The sequence below is a fragment of the Erpetoichthys calabaricus genome, chromosome 4 (assembly GCF_900747795.2).
Source record: "Erpetoichthys calabaricus chromosome 4, fErpCal1.3, whole genome shotgun sequence".
NCBI lineage: Eukaryota > Metazoa > Chordata > Cladistia > Polypteriformes > Polypteridae > Erpetoichthys > Erpetoichthys calabaricus.
The window spans coordinates 222,442,150-222,462,764 of record NC_041397.2 but is presented as its reverse complement, the minus strand read 5'-3'; the positions used below and the strand labels follow the sequence as shown (position 1 = coordinate 222,462,764).

Genomic DNA, 20,615 nt, shown 5'->3' with positions numbered 1-20,615 from the left:
AGTTTGTAAGAAGTACTAAATTTTAAAAAAGAGAAAGAAGAACATATACTTTTAAGAAGCTTTGTTTGGTAAGGATAATGTTTTTGTAAGAAGCTAAAGCAAACAATGTTATCATCTGCTTGGATTACCACTAATCCAAAAAGCATATTGTAAGAAATAATTTTGAATAGGTTGCATCACTACTTAAACTTAAAACAGCTACATTTTAAATATTCAAATGAGTAATAACATATCAACACTGCAAAAATCAATTAATGACATGTAAAGTGGGTAGAAAAATAAAAAAAAAATTACCACATAGCATGTTAAAACAACTGCTTTTTATGGTGTTTTTCTCAGCTGAAGCACTCTAATGCTTGAAGGAAAGACTGCCACATAGTATTGCCACTTTCCAGGAAAACAAGCCTGAAAGATACAGCAACTATTTCAGTGAGCTTGGAAAAAAATTTCTTTTATAGCATCTTTTCCAAGTGTAATGCTACGAAGCATACAAGAAAGACTACTAACAGTTATCATAAGTTTCATAAATCATAATGAGCTATTTCATAAGAACAGAGGCAAGTCCATCAACAACTACCAAAAATAAAAGAATGATAAAATAATGGCTTTAAATTGTAAAATTTAGCAAAAGAAAAACACAAACTGTAACTTGAAAATATTGTTTTGTAATCATCACTGGATATGAAAATTCCCTTTAAAAAAGTGAATACCAATATAATTACCTAGAGTTCCAGTGAAAATGTTAAAACTAGTAGTTTTTGATGAATGTGGATGTGTATTTTAATGTGATAAGGCAAATACACGTAGTAGCAGCATCACTGTCTTCTTTAACCTACAAAATTACTAGATGAAATCTAAAGCATCCAGGACAAGAATGAAAAACATTTGAGCTAAAACCTGATACCTATACTTTTGATCTGAAGGCTGACAGTTGAAGTATAACATGTCTGGAATGAAATGCTCCTGTACAACAAAATTATATAGGTAAACGCATCTTTATCAGTGTCAATATTTAGATATCGAAAACACTGGTCAAATCTGGTATTCATTTCACAAACATGAAAATTTTATATTGTTAACACAAAGAAAAATTACTGTTATCATTTGAGAATTTAACCATTTACTCCCATACTTCTTACTAAGATTACTATTAACTTTAGTAAAAAACAGGTTATGTTTGATGGTGCTCTAGATTTCATTTCTATTATACGTCACTCTCTATTCTTCACCCTTGATCACAGCAAAGCCATTTATATTGACTACTGTTTAATGTACACAGTTTGAAAATGTAACAAACCCCAGAATTATGACTCTTACCTAATTACATTCATGTACAGAACTTAAAACTACCCTTAATATATAAACTGATGTACAATATAAAAGAAAGTCAAGAAAATGTTTAAGTTATTTAAAATACAATTCCAAAAATGTTCTAAATTAGGGTGTTTAATAATTGTACGCAACAGCAGTATGCCTCTTTTTAAGAAGTAACTGATACGATTTGTTTAAGATTATGGCATGTTTCCTAACTCTATACCTTACATTACTGAAGATATATTTCTGATATGTGATTCCAAAATCCTTTCAAGAAAACACAAATACCAAAGTTTACTGTATTAAATATGTTATCTTCAGATTCTTAATTAAATTATCTATATCTATCTATATCTATATCTATATAATAATATCTATATCTATATATCTACAGTGGTGTGAAAAACTATTTGCCCCCTTTCTGATTTCTTATTCTTTTGCATGTTTGTCACACAAAATGTTTCTGATCATCAAACACATTTAACCATTACTCAAATATAACACAAGTAAACACAAAATGCAGTTTTTAAATGATGGTTTTTATTATTTAGGGAGAAAAAAAATCCAAACCTACATGGCCCTGTGTGAAAAAGTAATTGCCCCCTTGTTAAAAAATAACCTAACTGTGGTGTATCACACCTGAGTTCAATTTCCGTAGCCACCCCCAGGCCTGATTACTGCCACACCTGTTTCAATCAAGAAATCACTTAAATAGGAGCTGCCTGACACAGAGAAGTAGACCAAAAGCACCTCAAAAACTAGACATCATGCAAAGATCCAAAGAAATTCAGGAACAAATGAGAACAGAAGTAATTGAGATCTATCAGTCTGGTAAAGGTTATAAAGCCATTTCTAAAGCTTTGGGACTCCAGCGAACCACAGTGAGAGCCATTATCCACAAATGGCAAAAACATGGAACAGTGGTGAACCTTCCCAGGAGTGGCCGGCCGACCAAAATTACCCCAAGAGCGCAGAGACGACTCATCCGAGAGGTCACAAAAGACCCCAGGACAACGTCTAAAGAACTGCAGGCCTCACTTGCCTCAATTAAGGTCAGTGTTCACGACTCCACCATAAGAAAGAGACTGGGCAAAAACGGCCTGCATGGCAGATTTCCAAGACGCAAACCACTGTTAAGCAAAAAGAACATTAGGGCTCGTCTCAATTTTGCTAAGAAACATCTCAATGATTGCCAGGACTTTTGGGAAAATACCTTGTGGACTGATGAGTCAAAAGTTGAACTTTTTGGAAGGCAAATGTCCCGTTACATCTGGCGTAAAAGGAACACAGCATTTCAGAAAAAGAACATCATACCAACAGTAAAATATGGTGGTGGTAGTGTGATGGTCTGGGGTTGTTTTGCTGCTTCAAGACCTGGAAGGCTTGCTGTGATAGATGGAACCATGAATTCTACTGTCTACCAAAAAATCCTGAAGGAGAATGTCCGGCCATCTGTTCGTCAACTCAAGCTGAAGTGATCTTGGGTGCTGCAGCAGGACAATGACCCAAAACACACCAGCAAATCCACCTCTGAATGGCTGAAGAAAAACAAAATGAAGACTTTGGAGTGGCCTAGTCAAAGTCCTGACCTGAATCCAATTGAGATGCTATGGCATGACCTTAAAAAGGCGGTTCATGCTAGAAAACCCTCAAGTAAAGCTGAATTACAACAATTTTGCAAAGATGAGTGGGCCAAAATTCCTCCAGAGCGCTGTAAAAGACTCATTGCAAGTTATCGCAAACGCTTGATTGCAGTTATTGCTGCTAAGGGTGGCCCAACCAGTTATTAGGTTCAGGGGGCAATTACTTTTTCACACAGGGCCATGTAGGTTTGGATTTTTTTTTCTCCCTAAATAATAAAAACCACCATTTACAAACTGCATTTTATGTTTACTTGTGTTATATTTGACTAATGGTTAAATGTGTTTGATGATCAGAAACATTTTGTGTGACAAACATGCAAAAGAATAAGAAATCAGGAAGGGGGCAAATAGTTTTTCACACCACTGTATATCTATATATATATATATATATATACACACACACACACACACACACACACACACACACACACACAACAATTGCTATACCTTAGGCCCACCCGCACTGTGCAGAAACTGTATGTTGTTCTTGTGTTTGTCTGGCTTTTCTTGGGACCTACTGCTTCCTTCCTCAACCCATTGATAAATTTTATATATTATAATTTTAATATGTACATTAATAAAGAGACAGGACAATAGCTATAACAAATCAAACAAGATTAAACTAATTTAAGCATTGTTTCCTATATTTTAACAGTCCACTTATTATGTTTAACAAATAATTTGTTCAAAGCTATGTTCAAACACATTTAATGTTCAAGCCACAATATCCTAGTAATATAAAAATATGAGCAGAACTATAACTACTTTTAGAACAAGTTAATTAAATTCAGGCTAAGAATGAATGAACAATATTTTACAGTTAACTGTGTGTATTGTAAATTTGAATCATTTATCTTATGTATACTGTTTACTGCTGTGTATCATAAGCCTGTAAAACTAAGTTATAAGATGGTGTTAACCTTATAATAAGTAACACATCAAAAAGACTAGCCAATATTTTTAGCATCAAAAATTTATTTTACACATTATTCCTCTGCTGTTAGTAGAGCTTGAGTTTTATATTCAAGTAAAACTGCCATACATCTAACTCAGAAGCACCAAATAATATGACATGGGTACTGGGGTAACCAAGATGGAAATAAGATGTACTGGGCAGCTCTGAAGCCAGTCACACGAGCTCAAGAAAATGCAAGCCAACATTTTATAGACTACAGACATATTATGAGTAGGAACAATCACATAGTATCTGTCTTTCTCCCAACCAAACAAAACAGTAAATGTCTTTTGGTCATATTGTCAAGAAAAGAATACTAGTAAGTTATGGGCAACTTATTGATGGGTTGGGTATTTAGCTGCTCATCTGCCTTATTTCCATCTCTAGTTAGCTATCTTAAATAAATCATATGCAAAACTCTTCAAAAGGGAAACAATCCCATAAAAAACAAAGATATTTACTGAATGCAGCAGAAGAGGCTTGGTAAGTTCGGTTTTCAGTCCCAGCGTCCACTGGGAGGTCATAGGAACCTTCAGTGGCCCCAGAAGTTGAGGTCTGTGGCCAGCCCTGCTTCACCAGTAGAACTGCTTAAGGTGGAGACAATAGAAGAGTGTTATAAATCATATACTGTTCAAACTGGACTGCATGTGTTGGATGTTCAAATAGACAGCTGTACACAGCCATGTATGCACTATGAAAAATGTGATGCACAAATCATACACAATTGTAAAGGCATTCATTGCACATATTGCACATGTAAACAAACCCTGACGGGAGCAAAAAAAAAAAATTATAATAATGAGCTAGAGTATCTTCTATATTGTACACTAGATTTAAAAAAATAAATTTTCAGAAAGTAATCAAAAAAATAAAGTTCAAATTGAGTGACATGTAAAACCATTGCATAATTTAAAGAAAGTCAGGAAAAACCTATGTGGGCACAAGTTATTTATCACTTATATTGCACACTGCCTCCCGCTGTTCAGCTGTTACCCTCATGGTAGTTAAGATATCTGTAACAGCCATCAACACCCACCCTTTTTCCAGCTCTAACAGCACTTGTCTGCTCTTACCAATTTACTCATTTTGCACAAGGGACTTATGGAAAAAGTTTTCTGTTCTCTGCTTGGACATAATTTATGCTTTGTATCAATTACCAACAAATCTGATTGGCTAGACTATCTGTTAATTAGCCAAGTGCACGTTCAATCAGTATGAGCTTTGTCTAAACATTAAGGAGTTTACTTTTGGTTCTAGAGTATGTAGTACTGCACACAATTCCACCAGTGTCGTTTCACTCATAAATAGGCTTTTATATCTTCTTATCAGTGACAGGTAAAGGGCAACTATTCTGTCAGACTAAGTAGAGAAGTGTGACATGTACTGCAAGCATTAGAAGGCACTGCAGAATCAAGAAATGATCAATTACAGTTTGTTACCACACAAAAAATATGACTGAAGGTGATCGTTTCTTTCACAAAGAATAGGAACTGCACCTGTTTGGAACTGCTTTAGTTATAAAAGATCTGACATATGCAAATATATTTTCTTTATTTATAAATGAATAGTTATAGTATGTTGGGATTGGAAAGTTTATGCCATTAAAAGAGTATACTACACAAAAATTAAACATTTTTTTAAGTTGTTACTTACCCCATGTGGTCTGTAGTGATGGTTGAAAAAAAATTAACTTCATGGAGAACTAAGATAAAGTTTTTGATAGAATGGGCCTCTATGGAGACCAAAGCTGGACAACAGCAAACAGTATCAAAAACATCCATGAAAAAAATCTCATATTACTCATATATCATAAAATCACATGCAAAATCACCTAACTGTATGCTCACAACATGCAAAAAGCATGCATTTTAGAGTAGTGCAGGTACAGGAACTCGTTCACACAGGATCAATATTTTCAATTGAAGTAAAGACTCTTAACCAATGAAAGAGGAGAAAAGACAACGCTTCATTTCGAAGGTCTGATCCCGTGTGAATGCGTTTCCCCTTTATGCATTGCTCTTCCGGTCTAAAACTATTTCTTTAACAATATTTTAGCAAAAAAAAAAAAAAAAAAAAAGCTTTCGGCTTGCTCTTGAGAAAAAATAGAAAGTTTTCTGGTCAAGTACGTAAAACATCATGACACCTTACAAAGAATGTGCTGACACGGACAGAAGTAATTCACTCATAACGGAATTGGAAAATTACATATGCAAGTTGATCACTAGTTCAATGAGTTTTCACAAAAGAAGATTAGTTTCTGTTATAAATACCTCTGTTAAAAACAGCTGGACATTAAACAGATAATAAAATAAAAAATTCAGTATTACTCCATCCATGTCAAAAATGAAAGTAATAAATCCTCTTGCTACCAGATAGTGATGGTGGTCATATGAAAACATTTTTAATGTTTACAGTGTATTGAGACAGCAGTGAAGCAGCAATGAAACAGATGGCAAGTACAAGCAGCACTCAACTGGTTAAACTGAGGTTTATAACTTCATAAGAGTAACAAAACAAGCATTGAGTTTATCCACTGGGTTCTTCAACTTTAACAAAAATAAAAACAATAAAATAATTTGATCCCCATTCCATCACCTGTGAATACCATACAACTTCATAAATCAATAGGTTACCCTAATACAAGTGATGAAGAAAATACCGTTAAATTTCTCAGTTGAATTCTTACAGGTATTTTACAGATTCTACAAGTGGAAGAGTGAAAACTTTGAACACCGAGGTAAATTTAGTGAGTATTCCATTCTTCTTAACAGTTTTTCCAATTGTGTTTTGCTTAGTAGTTAATTAAAATCTTATAGTACTTGAAGCCAAGCATTAACATTGCTCCAAACAGTATACACACTTGCACTGTCAAGCACAGATTCACATAGAGGAAATTTAGAGATGTAAGTTGATGTGACAATAGATCTTTACAAAGGAGTGAACTCTTAAAAAATTACTTTTTACCCAATAGTCTCAATTTTTCCGCTTGTGTTGAGCTACAAAACACCATTTTAGATAAATATGAGTGTACTAAACAGTATTTTAAAATTAGAAAGGTAATTTAACACTGAGTGTTGGACTTTGCAATCTCAGGGATCATGGCATTTGCCAATACAACTTGCTTTATTTCAATAATGACCTTTCAAAGGGGGACATGGTCTACAACATCTGTTTGTCAGTCAGTCTTAGACTAGGAATATGCTCTCTGCTGGCTGTGGTGGTGGAAAATTCTTTGCATTTCTTCACACAAGTTCATTACTTTCAAAATGCATGCTAATTTTCAACTTAATGATAAAACAATGACAGGGTAGAATCTAATGTAGAAATTAAAAATGTCAGTGTGGAAAACACTTTTTGGGTGGAGGTGACAATTGGCTTGATAAGCAGGGTTTGGAAATGGATATAAATATGTGTATCTATGTGTTGATCTTAATTTTTTAAAGACTAAATATTAAGTCTACCGAGCCACAGGGGATGCACAAACCAGTGTTTTTCTTCGTGCTGGTCCCAAGCCCGGATAAATGGGGAGGGTTACGTCAGGAAGGGCATCCGGTGTAAAATTTTGCCAAATCAATATGTGGACAACAATTTTGGATGATCCACTGTGGCAACCCCTAACTGGAGCAGCCAAAAGAAGAAGAAGAACAGTTTCCAACTTATACACCTAGAAATTACAAAACCTACTAATAAAAATGGCGCAAAAAATTTGGCAGAGACAACAGAACTACAGTAACAGTACTGAGTACACATTATGTGTCCCTACAATATAAGAACTGTATCTCATTAAAACATAAATCAAAATGAAGGGTTGACTTCAGCACTCGTTTTGTAATCTGGGCGACACATGGATTTTCATCCAGATAGATTTATAATCTCTGGAAATCTATTTAATAACAAAACTTTATAACCTGTTTAACAATTATTAAGCAAAAACACAAAATGACTTATTTTCACTGTGGTGCAGTCTAACATCCCCAAACACCTAGGGCCTCATGCATAACGCAGTGTGTAGAATTCACATTAAAACATGGCACAAGGACAAAAGCAGAAAGGTGCATATGCACAAAAAAATCCAGGTGCATAAATCTGTGCGTACACCAACTTCCACATTCTTCCTCTACATAAATCCAGGTCAGTGCGAAAAGTAATGCATGTGCACGCGCCTGCCGTCCCACCCAGTCTCTTCACAGAATTACGCCTCTTTGAATATGCAAATCAATATAAATATCCCTTAAGTTCAGTGTTCTGTGAAAAGACAATGGCAAAAGCACGGAGGAAAATAGAAGAATTTCAGCAAATACCAAGTGGAGGCAAGGAAAAATGTACTATTTATTAGTTTAAACAGTGGTATAAACAAAAGGAAGTTGATCGAGTGATATACAGTGTCGGAGAAACTCGAAAGCTCAAGCTGAGAATGCCGATTCTTCACAACTTTTAAGAAGCACTGAAATATCTTCGTAATACATATTTAATTATTCTATCCATCTATCCATCCAGGGTTGCGCAAATCCCAGCAAGCATACAGCACAAGGCAGCAACAATCCCTGAATGGGGTGCCAGCTCGTCGCTAGCGCTGCGACACTGTGTCCTCAAATGTTTAATTATTAACAATATAGATTATTTCAATGTTAAAATTGTATCTGTATAATGCAATAAACATCCAGGAAGATAGAGCTTGGAAATCTAAATCGACTTAGAAGCCAGTCGTCATCATATGTAAATATGCGCTTTATAAAGTGGCTCAGGTTGTGCAATATTATAACTGTAGTGCAAGTTTACAGCGAGGTGATTGTACTTAGAAGTACAAACAGTTCTACCAGGAACACTTGATGGACTGATTGAGTGCATTTATAGTTCTTGGGAAAAAACTGTTTCTGAACCGCAAGGTCCCTACAGGAAAGGCTCTGAAGCGTATGCTGTATGAGTGCAGTTCAAATAGACTTTGCGCATGGCTGAGGCAGCGTGTGCTAGAAGCTCTATCCCAATATTTCTCCCCACTCTGGATACAATATGCAGCAGAACTTTCCGATCAACTGCTGTAGAGCTGCGATTCCACACTCAGAAACAGTGGGATAAATACTCCAAGTGGCGCAGCGATAGTAACAGCTATGGTATTTGTAATAGTTTGGCCATTCCGTGGACAATTATATTGTTACAGGTTAATTACAATCAGATGCCTTAAACTAATAAACGATATGCAGATAATTTCAGTGTATTTGATGAAGCTGCGTCAGGGATGTGAATCTAAAAAAAGAAAGGGAAACCACACTGGAACAGTAGCAATTAAATTAAATTACATTTATTTATTGTGAACTGTTCTGAGACATGCAAGTAAGAATTTTATTGTACTACGTACGCTATGGTCCATGTACATGTTACAGTAAACTTGTCTTGTACGTCTTTTTACAACAAAAAAGTTTTTAGTTTTTAATTGAATTACAATAAAAGAATACCCACAGAAAATCTTAAATTGTACAAACCATGTGGAGGGGAATTTGTTGTCACCTCATTGACCAGGCAGATAAAGAATACAAATATATAACTGCAGAATACTGATCATTTTCCTCAACCACCAAAGCTTAAAATTGCATCAGTGATATTCTGTTTGGGTTCAGTTCTGAATTACTAATAGAATGTTACTCCATGTACTGTATTAATTAATACATAAAACTGTATTTGTCCATTTCTGTTATGCTCTAATATAATACATTGTTATAAAAAAAATTAACAGGCAAAGATGTGATCTCTCTCTTTAACAAATTAAATAAACATTCAACATGTTCCAGTTTCCAAAACAGTTAACTAAGTCCTTGATTGCACCTCAACATTCTGCAAAGTATGCATTATGTCACTTGTTAAAATAAAGTAAAGATGTAAGTTAAAGTTAAATTAATGAGAAAGAATGCATTTTTATGTGGGGGCAAGTCAGGTTATTGCCTAAAGGCAGCATCAGATTTATAACTTGCAGTTTTAGATGGAAGGCATATCACATTTGAAGCCTGCAGTTCCAAAAATGTTACCAGTCCTCAGTCTCTGGATCGGTCAATTTAAATGAAATGTAGTACGTGACTAAGTACATGATTGTTTCTAAGTTTCAGACTGATTCCAAATACTGACTACAAATTGCAAAAAAATGACACACTAGAAACACAAGGTTAGGGTAACTTTCCAATAAAATCAATTTATACAATGCCAGAGTAAGAAATGGAGCACTGTTCAAAAGTAAACAAGCTCCATAGACACTCTTGTTGGAGGGTGCTCCATTTTGAAAATTTGCCGAGATTTAATAAATTCATTTAATTTGATAGAAGACTAAATGCCACTACAACTTAAACTCCCCTTTTTTCTCCAAAAGAGTCAGCACTCATGGATTATTGGACTAATTTCAATGGAAGGAGAAACACTGGAATATGTTCTTGCAATAAATTTCTCACAGCTATAACTGACAAACATTTTTTGTTTCTGTTTGGTGGTTTTTAGATCTGTATTTGTAAATTACAACAAATAAAAGTAAGTGAGAGTCTAGGTGAACTAGATGTACAGTGCAGTGAAGCTACTGTATTAGTTATTAATTAATTAATCAATCAATCAATCAATCAATCAAACTCCAAGGGGAAAATACTTGCATGCACTATGGCCTTCTTTGGCTGATCATCAAAGATCTTTCACCATAGATTCACATTGCCTTGTTATAGTATTTCTTGATAAATTACAGCTGCTACCTCATTTTTGTTATTTAAAAATCTGCAAACATCAAGTCAGAAGCCTCAGCTACACTTCTCTTACAATCTCTACATTGCTGAATGACTTTTCATGTTTAACCCAGATGTGGCTCAAATAGAACTACTGCCGCGGTCTTTTTTGTATTAGGTCTTGTGAAACCTGACGGCTGAGGTGTGAGTTGAGATTTAAACTTCCACTTTTGTTTTTATGTAACCAATCTTAATAAGAAAGTGCACATAAGCTTTGTGTATACTTTTCAAACTCTATGTTTACCATCTTCACATTACTAACTTTATAGATACACATGCACACTTTAAATGTGAAAGCACAAAAAATAGTCATGCTCGCATTCCTTAAGGTACTCAAGATGACTTTGATCTCGTTACATTACCCATTTTAGCTGAAACTCTGCAAGGTTTGATATGTATCCTGTAACCATTTTTGTGTAAATATGCACTCAAACTGACTTACCTTAACCTGTCTCATCTCTATTTGTTTGAAAATTTCCTGTTTTCTTGAGTAAACACAACTAAATAAAGCAAACTTGAACCAATCAAATAAGCAATTAGACTTTACAAACTAGTCACAACTTTGCTTTCCTCTGTACTGGTAGTAACCAAGATAATATTCTTGGATAGCACAGACCTTACACTCAGTCAGAAAATGGGCAACAAAGACTAACAATGTACAGTTAGGTCCATAAATATTTGGACAGAGACAACTTTTTTCTAATTTTGGTTCTGTACATTACCACAATGAATTTTAAATGAAACAACTCAGATGCAGTTGAAGTGCAGACTTTCAGCTTTAATTCAGTGGGGTGAACAAAACGATTGCATAAAAATGTGAGGCAACTAAAGCATTTCTTTTAACACAATCCCTTCATTTCAGGGGCTCAAAAGTAATTGGACAAATTAAATAACTGGAAATAAAATGTTCATTTCTAATACTTGGTTGAAAACCCTTTGCTGGCAATGACAGCCTGAAGTCTTGAACTCATGGACATCACCAGATGCTGGGTTTCCTCCTTTTTAATGCTCTGCTAGGCCTTTACTGCAGCGGCTTTCAGTTGCCGTTTGTTTGTGGGCCTTTCTGTCTGAAGTTTAGTCTTCAACAAGTGAAATGCATGCTCAATTGGGTTAAGATCAAGTGACTGACTTGGCCATTCAAGAATTTTCCACTTCTTTGCTTTAATAAACTCCTGGGTTGCATTGGCTGTATGTTTTGGGTCATTGTTCATCTGTATCATGAAACGCCGCCCAATCAATTTGACTGCATTTAGCTGGATTTGAGCAGACAGTATGTCTCTGAACATCTCAGAATTCATTCGGCTGCTTCTGTCCTGTGTCACATCATCAATAAACACTAGTGTCCCAGTGCCACTGGCAGCCATGCACGCCCAAGCCATCACACTGCCTCCACCGTGTTTTAATGATGATGTGGTATGCTTTGGATAATGAGCTGTTCCACGCCTTCTCCATACTTTTTTCTTGCCATCATTCTGGTAGAGGTTGATCTTGGTTTCATCTGTCCAAAGAATGTTTTTCCAGAACTGTACTGGCTTTTTTAGATGTTCTTTAGCAAAGTCCAATCTAGCCTTTCTATTCTTGAGGGTTATGAGTGGCTTGCACCTTGCAGTGCACCCTCTGTATTTACTTTCATGCAGTCTCTTTATGGTAGACTTGAATATCGATACGCCTACCCCCTGGAGAGTGTTGTTCACTTGGTTGGCTGTTGTGAAGGGGTTTCTCTTCACCATGGAAATGATTCTGCAATCATCCACCACTGTTGTCTTCCGTGAACGTCCAGGTCTTTTTGTGTTGCTGCAGTTCACCAGTGCTTGCTTGCTTTCTTTCTCAGGATGTACCAAACTGTAGATTTTGCCACTCTGAATATTGTAGCAATTTCTCGGATCGGTTTTTTCTGTTTTCGCAGCTTAAGAATGGCTTCTTTCACCTGCATGGAGAGCACCTTTCACCGCATGTTGTCTGTTCACAGCAAAATCTTCCACATGCAAGCACCACACCTCAAATCAACTCCAGGCCTTTTATCTGCTTAATTGATAATGACATAACGACGGACTTGCCCACACCTACCCATGAAATAGCCTTTGAGTCAATTGTCCAATTACTTTTGAGCCCCTGAAATGAAGGGATTGTGTTAAAAAATGCTTTAGTTGCCTCACATTTTTATGCAATCGTTTTGTTCACCCCACTGAATTAAAGCTGAAAGTCTGCACTTCATCTGCATCTGAGTTGTTTCATTTAAAATTCATTGTGGTAATGTACAGAACCAAAATTAGAAAAAAGTTGTCTCTGTCCAAATATTTATGGACCTAACTGTACCTGACAAGGTCTAAAGACACACAAAGGTAATAAAATGTATGAGAGAATATACACAGAATGCAAGGAATGGAGGATGAGAGTACTGAAAAAAATTAAAAAAAAAGTTTATTCATTTTTCATCAAACACCAAATTATAATATGACATTTGAGAGATGATCTGGTCCTGCCTTGTGCCCTGTGTTGGCTGGGATTGGCTCCAGCAGACCCCTGTGACCCTATGTTCGGATTCAGCGTGTTGGAAAATGGATGGATGGATGGATGGATGGAGATGATCTGGACACAGTGGCTCTCCTTAAAATAAAACTGATCAAAGCACATAAAAACTCACCCTGGTTTAATGAAAGCACTCGACCTCTTAAAATAGAGTGTTATCAATGGGAGCATAGATGGAGAACAACAAAGCTGTAGGTCTTTCGAAGTGCATGGACAGACAGTGTTAAGAAAATATATATAAATGCTCTCTTTAAATCTCATTCACTCTACTATTCTAAAAAAATAGATAATATTAATAATCCTCATGCACTTTTTAGAACAGTGGCTAATTTAACAAATGGCAATTCAGATCTAGAGTGCAAAATACCAACCATTGACCATTCTATTTTACTACACAGGCTAGAAAATGACATTGGGCTTTCAGGCAATGTCCTTGCCTGGTTTAGTTCTACACAAGTAAGCCCGCGATTCGCTAGCGAATCGGAAATCCAAGAATGGCAATCAGTTTCTGTTCCGTCCGATATTTGGATGGATGACATATCATGGAGGGTGGGTGCGTGTGGGGAAATGTCATTTAATTAAATAAGCATATCTGTACTAAAGCGGTTTCGTTTTGTGGAGACGTCATTCTGTTGCCTTTGCTGACACCGACTGCTGGCAGAGTGATGCACAGCAAGTTTAGTGTACAGGTTGTGGTGTTCGTGTGCCAGCCACTGAGTCGGGGAAGCCGCTGGGTTCGAGTCTGTGACCATTATGTGATCTATATTACTGGCATAGTGGATTAGAGCAAGTGTAGTGAACAGGTTGTGTTGTTTGGGCGCCACCTACTGACTCTGGGAAGCCGCTGCGTTTGACTCTGGGGCGTGCACCACGTCACAATATGCGCCTTGGTGGGAAGCCGCTGCGTGATGAAATATCATTGAGTGTATATGCGGTGGTGTGGGCGGTCACGTCCGGGCGGCTGTACAACCTAGTGTGCTCGCTTTACCTCAGGTTTAGTTCACAGGTCGTAGGCATGGTAAAGTTTCCATCTAATTGAATAACCCTATTTGAACTAAAGCGGTTTTTTTGTGTGGGCGCCTTCGTTCATTAAGTCTAGTGTACAGGTGGTGTTGTTTGGGCGCTTACAGGATGTGTTGTTTGCACGTTTTGGGAAGCCGCTGCGTTTGACCCTACAGGTTGTGCCGTTTGGGCGCCATCTACTGACTCTGGGAAGCCGTTGCGTTTGACTCTGGGGCGGCCGCCACGGCGCAGTACGCATGCGCCTCGGTGCGTCCGCCGTGCATAAATTAACTGTGGTTTAGTAAGATAGATTATCAAATCAATACCAGTATATGTAGAGCACAGTCTGCACATTTCTATCATTCATTATACACAGAAGCAAGATATGCTGTCCCACAGAGCTCAGTATTGGAACCTTTACTAATTTCACTTTACATGCTTCCAGTGGGATCTACCATTAGAAAACATGTTAACTTTCACTTGTATGGAGATGACACACAGTTATACTTCTCTTTTAGACCAAATGAAGTTTTTCTGATGTTGTTCTTAATTAGATGTGTTAATGAATTAAACAAGTGGATGGAAGAGAATTACACATCTTTAAACACAGATAAAAACAGCAATGTTAATTATTGTAGGGAAAGATGCTGATTGCAACAATATTTTTTCATTATTTGACTGATTTGGAATCACCATTATGAATAATTATTACTGAATCAGCCCACAATCTAGGGGTTATCTTTGACTGTAGCATGTCATTTAAAGCACACATTATAAATTGTCCAAAGCATGTTTCTTCAATCTTAAAAATGTTGGGAAATTAAGGCGTTCTCTAAATATGCGCGGTACTGAGAAATTAATTCATGCATTTATTTCTAGTAGGACTGACTACTGCAATGCTATGTTCACTGGATGTTCAAATTGATCTCTATACAGCTTTCACTTAATCCAAAATGCTGCTGTGAGAATTATTACAACAACAAGAAAATACAAACACATAACTCCATTTCTTAAATCCTTACACTGGCTCCTGGTTGAGTTTAGGGCAGATTTCAAAATCCTCCTTTTAACATATAAAACCTTAAATGGCCAAGGTCTGGCTTACTTATATTAACTTATCATGACTTACAAACCAGAAGGCACATTAAGATCTCAAGATGCTGGTCTGCTCATTATTCTAAGGAATAATAAAATAACAGTGGGAGGTCAAGCTTTTAGTTACAAGACACCAAAGCTGTGGAATTGAAGCCCAACTATCAATTGATGCAAAGTAGACATGTCTGCTTGGCTGGTGTAGCAGTAAGGACAGCTGCCTCAAAACTAACTCTTTGAGGGCTAATTTTTTTTTTGTTTCTTTTCTCCCAGAGCTGAATATTTTTCCAAAAACTAACATTTTTTAAAAAAGAATACAAAGCAATTGTTTAACATATCAAATCAACAAAAATATTTACTTTTGACAAATGTTACTGTCTTGCATGTTGTATGAGCCTGCATACTCTATGATTTCACATACATATCACATACATTTTACACAGCAAAGTCTGATCTCGCTCAAAGCAGCCAATTTCAGTCATTGCCACATTGCACTCCTTACAATATGTGTTGCTTTGGTGCCTATTTTTCAATTGTCTGTTGCTGCACTTTCTCACATATATTGTTAGTGTGTACTGTAGAGAGACAAGTCACCCATTTGCCATTGTGCCATGCCACTGCCACCAAGTTTTCTGCCTGCATGAAAACCGTATTGTCACCTCTTTTCATCTTCTGAAACTTTATGAACTTTATGTACGGCATTATAGCCTGGCTCACCCCATGGGATTTGCTTCTGGTTTATTACAGAAGTGAATAAAACTTTGCAGCAGCACGTACCTAAGCCACCAGGGGACAAAACACGTTTGGACCAATGCTCCCTGAAGTTATATGACCAGTTCTGTCCCATCTCTATTTATAATGCCACAGCGCACTTCATCTCGTCTTTCGTTGTGGGTTTCCACTTTGAAAAACGAGAATGCGATGCAAACGCAGCCCACGATTCAAAAAAAATCTCTGCCTACCTGTTTGTCTCGTCTGACAGTAGCTGAAAAGCAGCATCAGGAGAGAGCAGCCTGAAGTACAGCAGCTGGTGATCTGTTGTGTCCAACAGAAAGCCATGCCGTCTTGTAAACTCCGGTAGCCAGATCGGCTCTCGACGGATCAATGTCTGTGTATTTATCCCATGCAAACCTTGCCGTAGATGCATCGGCTGCGCGAAGGCACTCAACTGGCAGCAGATCCGCTGGCGCGGCATCGGCTGGTGTCTGATCAGCTGTGCCTGCTTCTCACTCTCTTGCTCAATCTCCTGATCACTGCCAATAAAATCTGATTCTGAAAAATCAAGAGTCCGACTCCGCGATAATGCGCAAAACATCGTCTGCCGAGTGTTTTCTTTTCTGCACTCGCTTCGCTCCGTTTTCACATGTCGATGCCATCTTGCCATTGTTTACATTTCGCAACTCACGCACACGCAAGGTTTAGTTGCCTCCAAAGTACTTCCAGTAAAACCTGTGAGGCTATTGCTGTTTATATCAATCAAAAAATTAATGATATTAGAAATAACATAGTATATCTCCCCAACACTGAGGATCCTCTTAAACCCCAGTACTCCATTAAAAACAAATGAACTTCTTTCACCAGGATAGATTTACGTAAAATAATTTCTCAACTGAAACCCTCCATGTCCGTCCTTGACTCAATACCAAAAAGTTTTTCAAAGAAGTATCGGACGTGCTAATTGATGATATTCTTGACATAGTAAATTCATCATTAGATTCGGGGGTTTTCCCAGACCATCCTAAGACTGCTGTAGTTAAACCCCTACTTAAGAAAAATAATCTTGACCCCTCTGCTCTTGAAAATTTTAGACCCATCTCTAACCTGCCTTTCTTAAGTAAAATTCTAGAGAAGGCAGTCATTATGCAGTTAAATGACCACCTCAATAAACATGCTATTCTTGATAAGTTTCAGTCGGGTTTTAGAACAAATCACAGGACAGAATCTGCACTCGTTAAAGTAGTAAATGACTTGCAGGTAAATGCAGACAGAGGCCATTTATATGTTCTCATCCTCCTAGATCTGAGTGCCGCATTTGACACCATTGATCATAATATTCTTAGAAATCACCTTAGTCAATGGGTGGGCTTCTCTGGCAGTGTCTTAAATTGGTTTGAATCCTACCTGGTAGGGAGAAAATTCTGTTAGTTGTGGTAATTACAACTCAAAGACACATGAAATCCTATATGGTGTTCCACAAGGTTCTATCCTGGGTCCGCTGCTCTTCTCAATATACATGCTTCCGTTAGGTCAGATTATCTCAGGGCACATGAGCTACCACAGCTATGCTGATGACCGACAGCTGTATTTATCAATAGCACCTGATGACCCCAAATCTCTTGATTCACTAACACAGTGTCTTACTTGCATTTCTGAATGGATGAATAGTAATTTTCTAAAGCTAAATAAAGAGAAAACTGAAATTTCAGTGATTGGCAATAATGGATAAAATGAGGCTATTAGAAACAAACTGGATGCATTAGGATTAAAAGTCAAGACGGAGGTAAAAAGCTTAGGGGTAACTGTTGACTGTAATCTGAATTTTAAATAACATATTCATCAGACCACTAGGACAGCATTTTTTCACTTAAACATAGCAAAAGTTAGACCTCTTATATCATTGAAAGATGCTGAGAAATTAGTTCACGCGTTTGTTTTCAGTCGACTAGATTACTGTAACGCACTCCTCTCAGGACTATCCAAAAAAGACATAAATCATTTGCAACTAGTGCAAAATGCAGCTGCTAGAATCCTAATTAGGAAAAGAAAATCCAAGCACATTTCTCCAGTTTTGATGTCACTACACTGGTTACCTGTGTCATGCAGGATTGACTTTAAAATTTTGCTTATGGTTTATAAAGCCTTAAATAATCTTGCCCCATCTTATATATCGGAATGTCTGACATCTTATATTCCAAATTGTAACCTTAGATCCTCAAATGAGTTTCTCCTTAGAATTCCAAGAGCAAAACTTAAAAGAAGTGGTGAGGCGGCCTTCTGCTGTTATGCACCTAAGATCTGGAATAGCCTGCCAATAGGAATTCGCCAGGCTAATACCAGTGGAGCACTTTAAAAAAAACTGCTAAAATCACATTATTTTAACATGGCTTTCTCATAACTTCACTTTAATTTAATCCTGATACTCTGTATATCCAATTCATTATAATAACTATTCATGGTGGCTCTAAAATCCGTACTAACCCCTACTCTCTCATTTCTTTTTCCGGTTTCTTTGTGGTGGCGGCTTGCGCCACCATCATCTACTCAAAGCACCGTGATGTTCCAACATTGATAGATTAAAAGCCAGAAATCTGCATGACCATCATCATCAAGTCCTTCCGTGAGAACCTTAAATACAAAGAGGACTATTTCATTTATGTTAGGTAGAATGCCTAGAGGGGACTGGGCGGTCTTGTGGCCTGGAACCTTTGCAGATTTTATTTTTTTCTCCAGCTGTCTGCAGTTTTTTTTTTGTTTCTGTTCTCTCTGCCCATCGGACCTTACTCTTATTCTATGTTAACTAATGTTGTCTTATTTTAATTTCTTATTTTGTCTTTTATTTTTCTGTTCTTCATTATGTAAAGCACTTTGAGCTACTTTTTTGTATGAAAATGTGCTATATAAATAAATGTTGCTGTTGTAGTAAAGGTTCTATTTAAAGGACAGAACTTGATATTTACAGGCAGAGTCTTTGCTATTCTATAAAAAGGCCTAGATTGCTAGGTAAAGTCTATCCTCTGTTTTAGATGTACTACATAACTGACAGGGAGGAAAGAATCTAAATTGCTCTTTAAATTATAGTCAATCCCTGATCCAGTTCCTATATGCCAATGCCAACCATTAACTCTGTGTTGTATCAAGGATATGTTTATAACCTATATGAGCTCTTCAGTTGTTCAAAGAAGTTATTACTAGTACACAATTTCCCAAAGCTGAATCACACTACAGGAAATCTAACCAGGGTAAGGATGCCTTGAAGCACAAACATCTCTCTATTTGTAATCCTGAGCTGTCATTTATACTAATGATTGTTTTAAATATTGACATCAAGCCATTTATGATTGCATTTAATTCTATTTTATCATTTAGAGGGACATTTTCCAGCCATACAAGTCCAACTTTTTTGAACAATATGTACCCTTTTACTCAACAACATTATTTCTATAAATGGAGGCAGGTGTTTCCACATAATTGCATTATAAATATTGTGGTCAGAAAAAAAAAAAAAGTTTGAATATCACGCACTGATGCTGCAGCACATCTAACTATTATTTAGATAGCTTTGGTAATGAATAAAAAATAGTATTTAACAAGTAATAACCTAAATTGGCCACTTAAAAAACAGAGAATATAAAACAAACATACAGCACATTGGCGTGTCAGAGATCTATGCTTTTGTTTTTATTACTAATATAGCACATATTATACAAGTTGAGCAGCCTTAATTCAAAATTTCAAAATTCTTGTTGATTACTGACATGACACTACAAATGGAAAATTACACACCTCACCAATGTTTCCTCTTTTTTGACCCCTGAATTGCATATGTGAATAATAATCTTACCATTTACGACCCATTTCTTCAATCCAAGTTTGAATTTCAAGCACCGTGAAGAACTACCATACGAGCACTTGGGTTGAGTACCGTGAAGCACTAATACACGGATGATGAGCATGGGTGGTATGGGGAATTTATGACAGTTGTGGACGCTAGGGGCGCTGTTGCCCCGTGAAACCCCACAGACAGACGTCCAGGACACACGTGTAAAAGCACCAAGAAGAATTTTTAATTTTTTTTCTTAAATACAGTGCACAAAGCACCACACTCGTCACAATTCTCCAATACCAATAATTAATAATAATCCAACCAATAACAATCCTCCACTCCCAGCAGCTTCGTCACCCAACCTCCCAACTCCGGCTTGGTGAGTCTCCAACAGTCCTTTATATATTCCATGACCCAGAAGTGTTTCTCCTCCTCTTCCGGGTCAAACGCCACATCTTCCTCCTCAAGAATCCCGGAAGTACTGTGGGCTTCCCTCCTCATGACTCCAAAGTACTTCCAGGTTGTAAGAAAAGTAGGAGTCCCCAGGTCCTTTATTAGCTCCCCCTGGCGGCACCCAACAGGGCTGAGAAAATAGACTCCATATCCCATGATGCACTGCGGGAATCCAGGGTACATTTACCGTCCAGGGAGCTGCCACCTAGCGTCCTGGGGGAGGCAGTGTCCTGGAAAGGCAGCCTTCCTCCACTCTTCCAGTTCGAGGACGTCCCAGCCGGATTGAGCTGCTAGCCGTCTCTCACACAGTGCAGTTTCAGGAGCCGTGGGTG

The 20,615-nt window shown here is 37.1% G+C and overlaps 1 protein-coding gene across 7 annotated transcripts in view; it reads right to left on the bottom strand.

Annotated features, from left to right (window-relative positions):
• fam168a (family with sequence similarity 168 member A) overlaps positions 1–20,615 on the bottom strand; it is a 193,489-nt gene that overhangs the window by 69,611 nt on the left and 103,263 nt on the right. For 5 of the 7 annotated variants that reach the window (XM_028800340.2, XM_028800342.2, XM_028800343.2 and 2 more), the window contains one exon: positions 4,374–4,499. The exons of 1 other annotated variant lie outside the window; for it this stretch is intronic. In XM_028800340.2, coding sequence (XP_028656173.2) covers positions 4,374–4,499 — 126 coding nt within the window. The remainder of the gene's footprint in view (positions 1–4,373; positions 4,500–20,615) is intronic. One more of the 7 variants, XM_028800341.2, reaches the window with a different exon arrangement.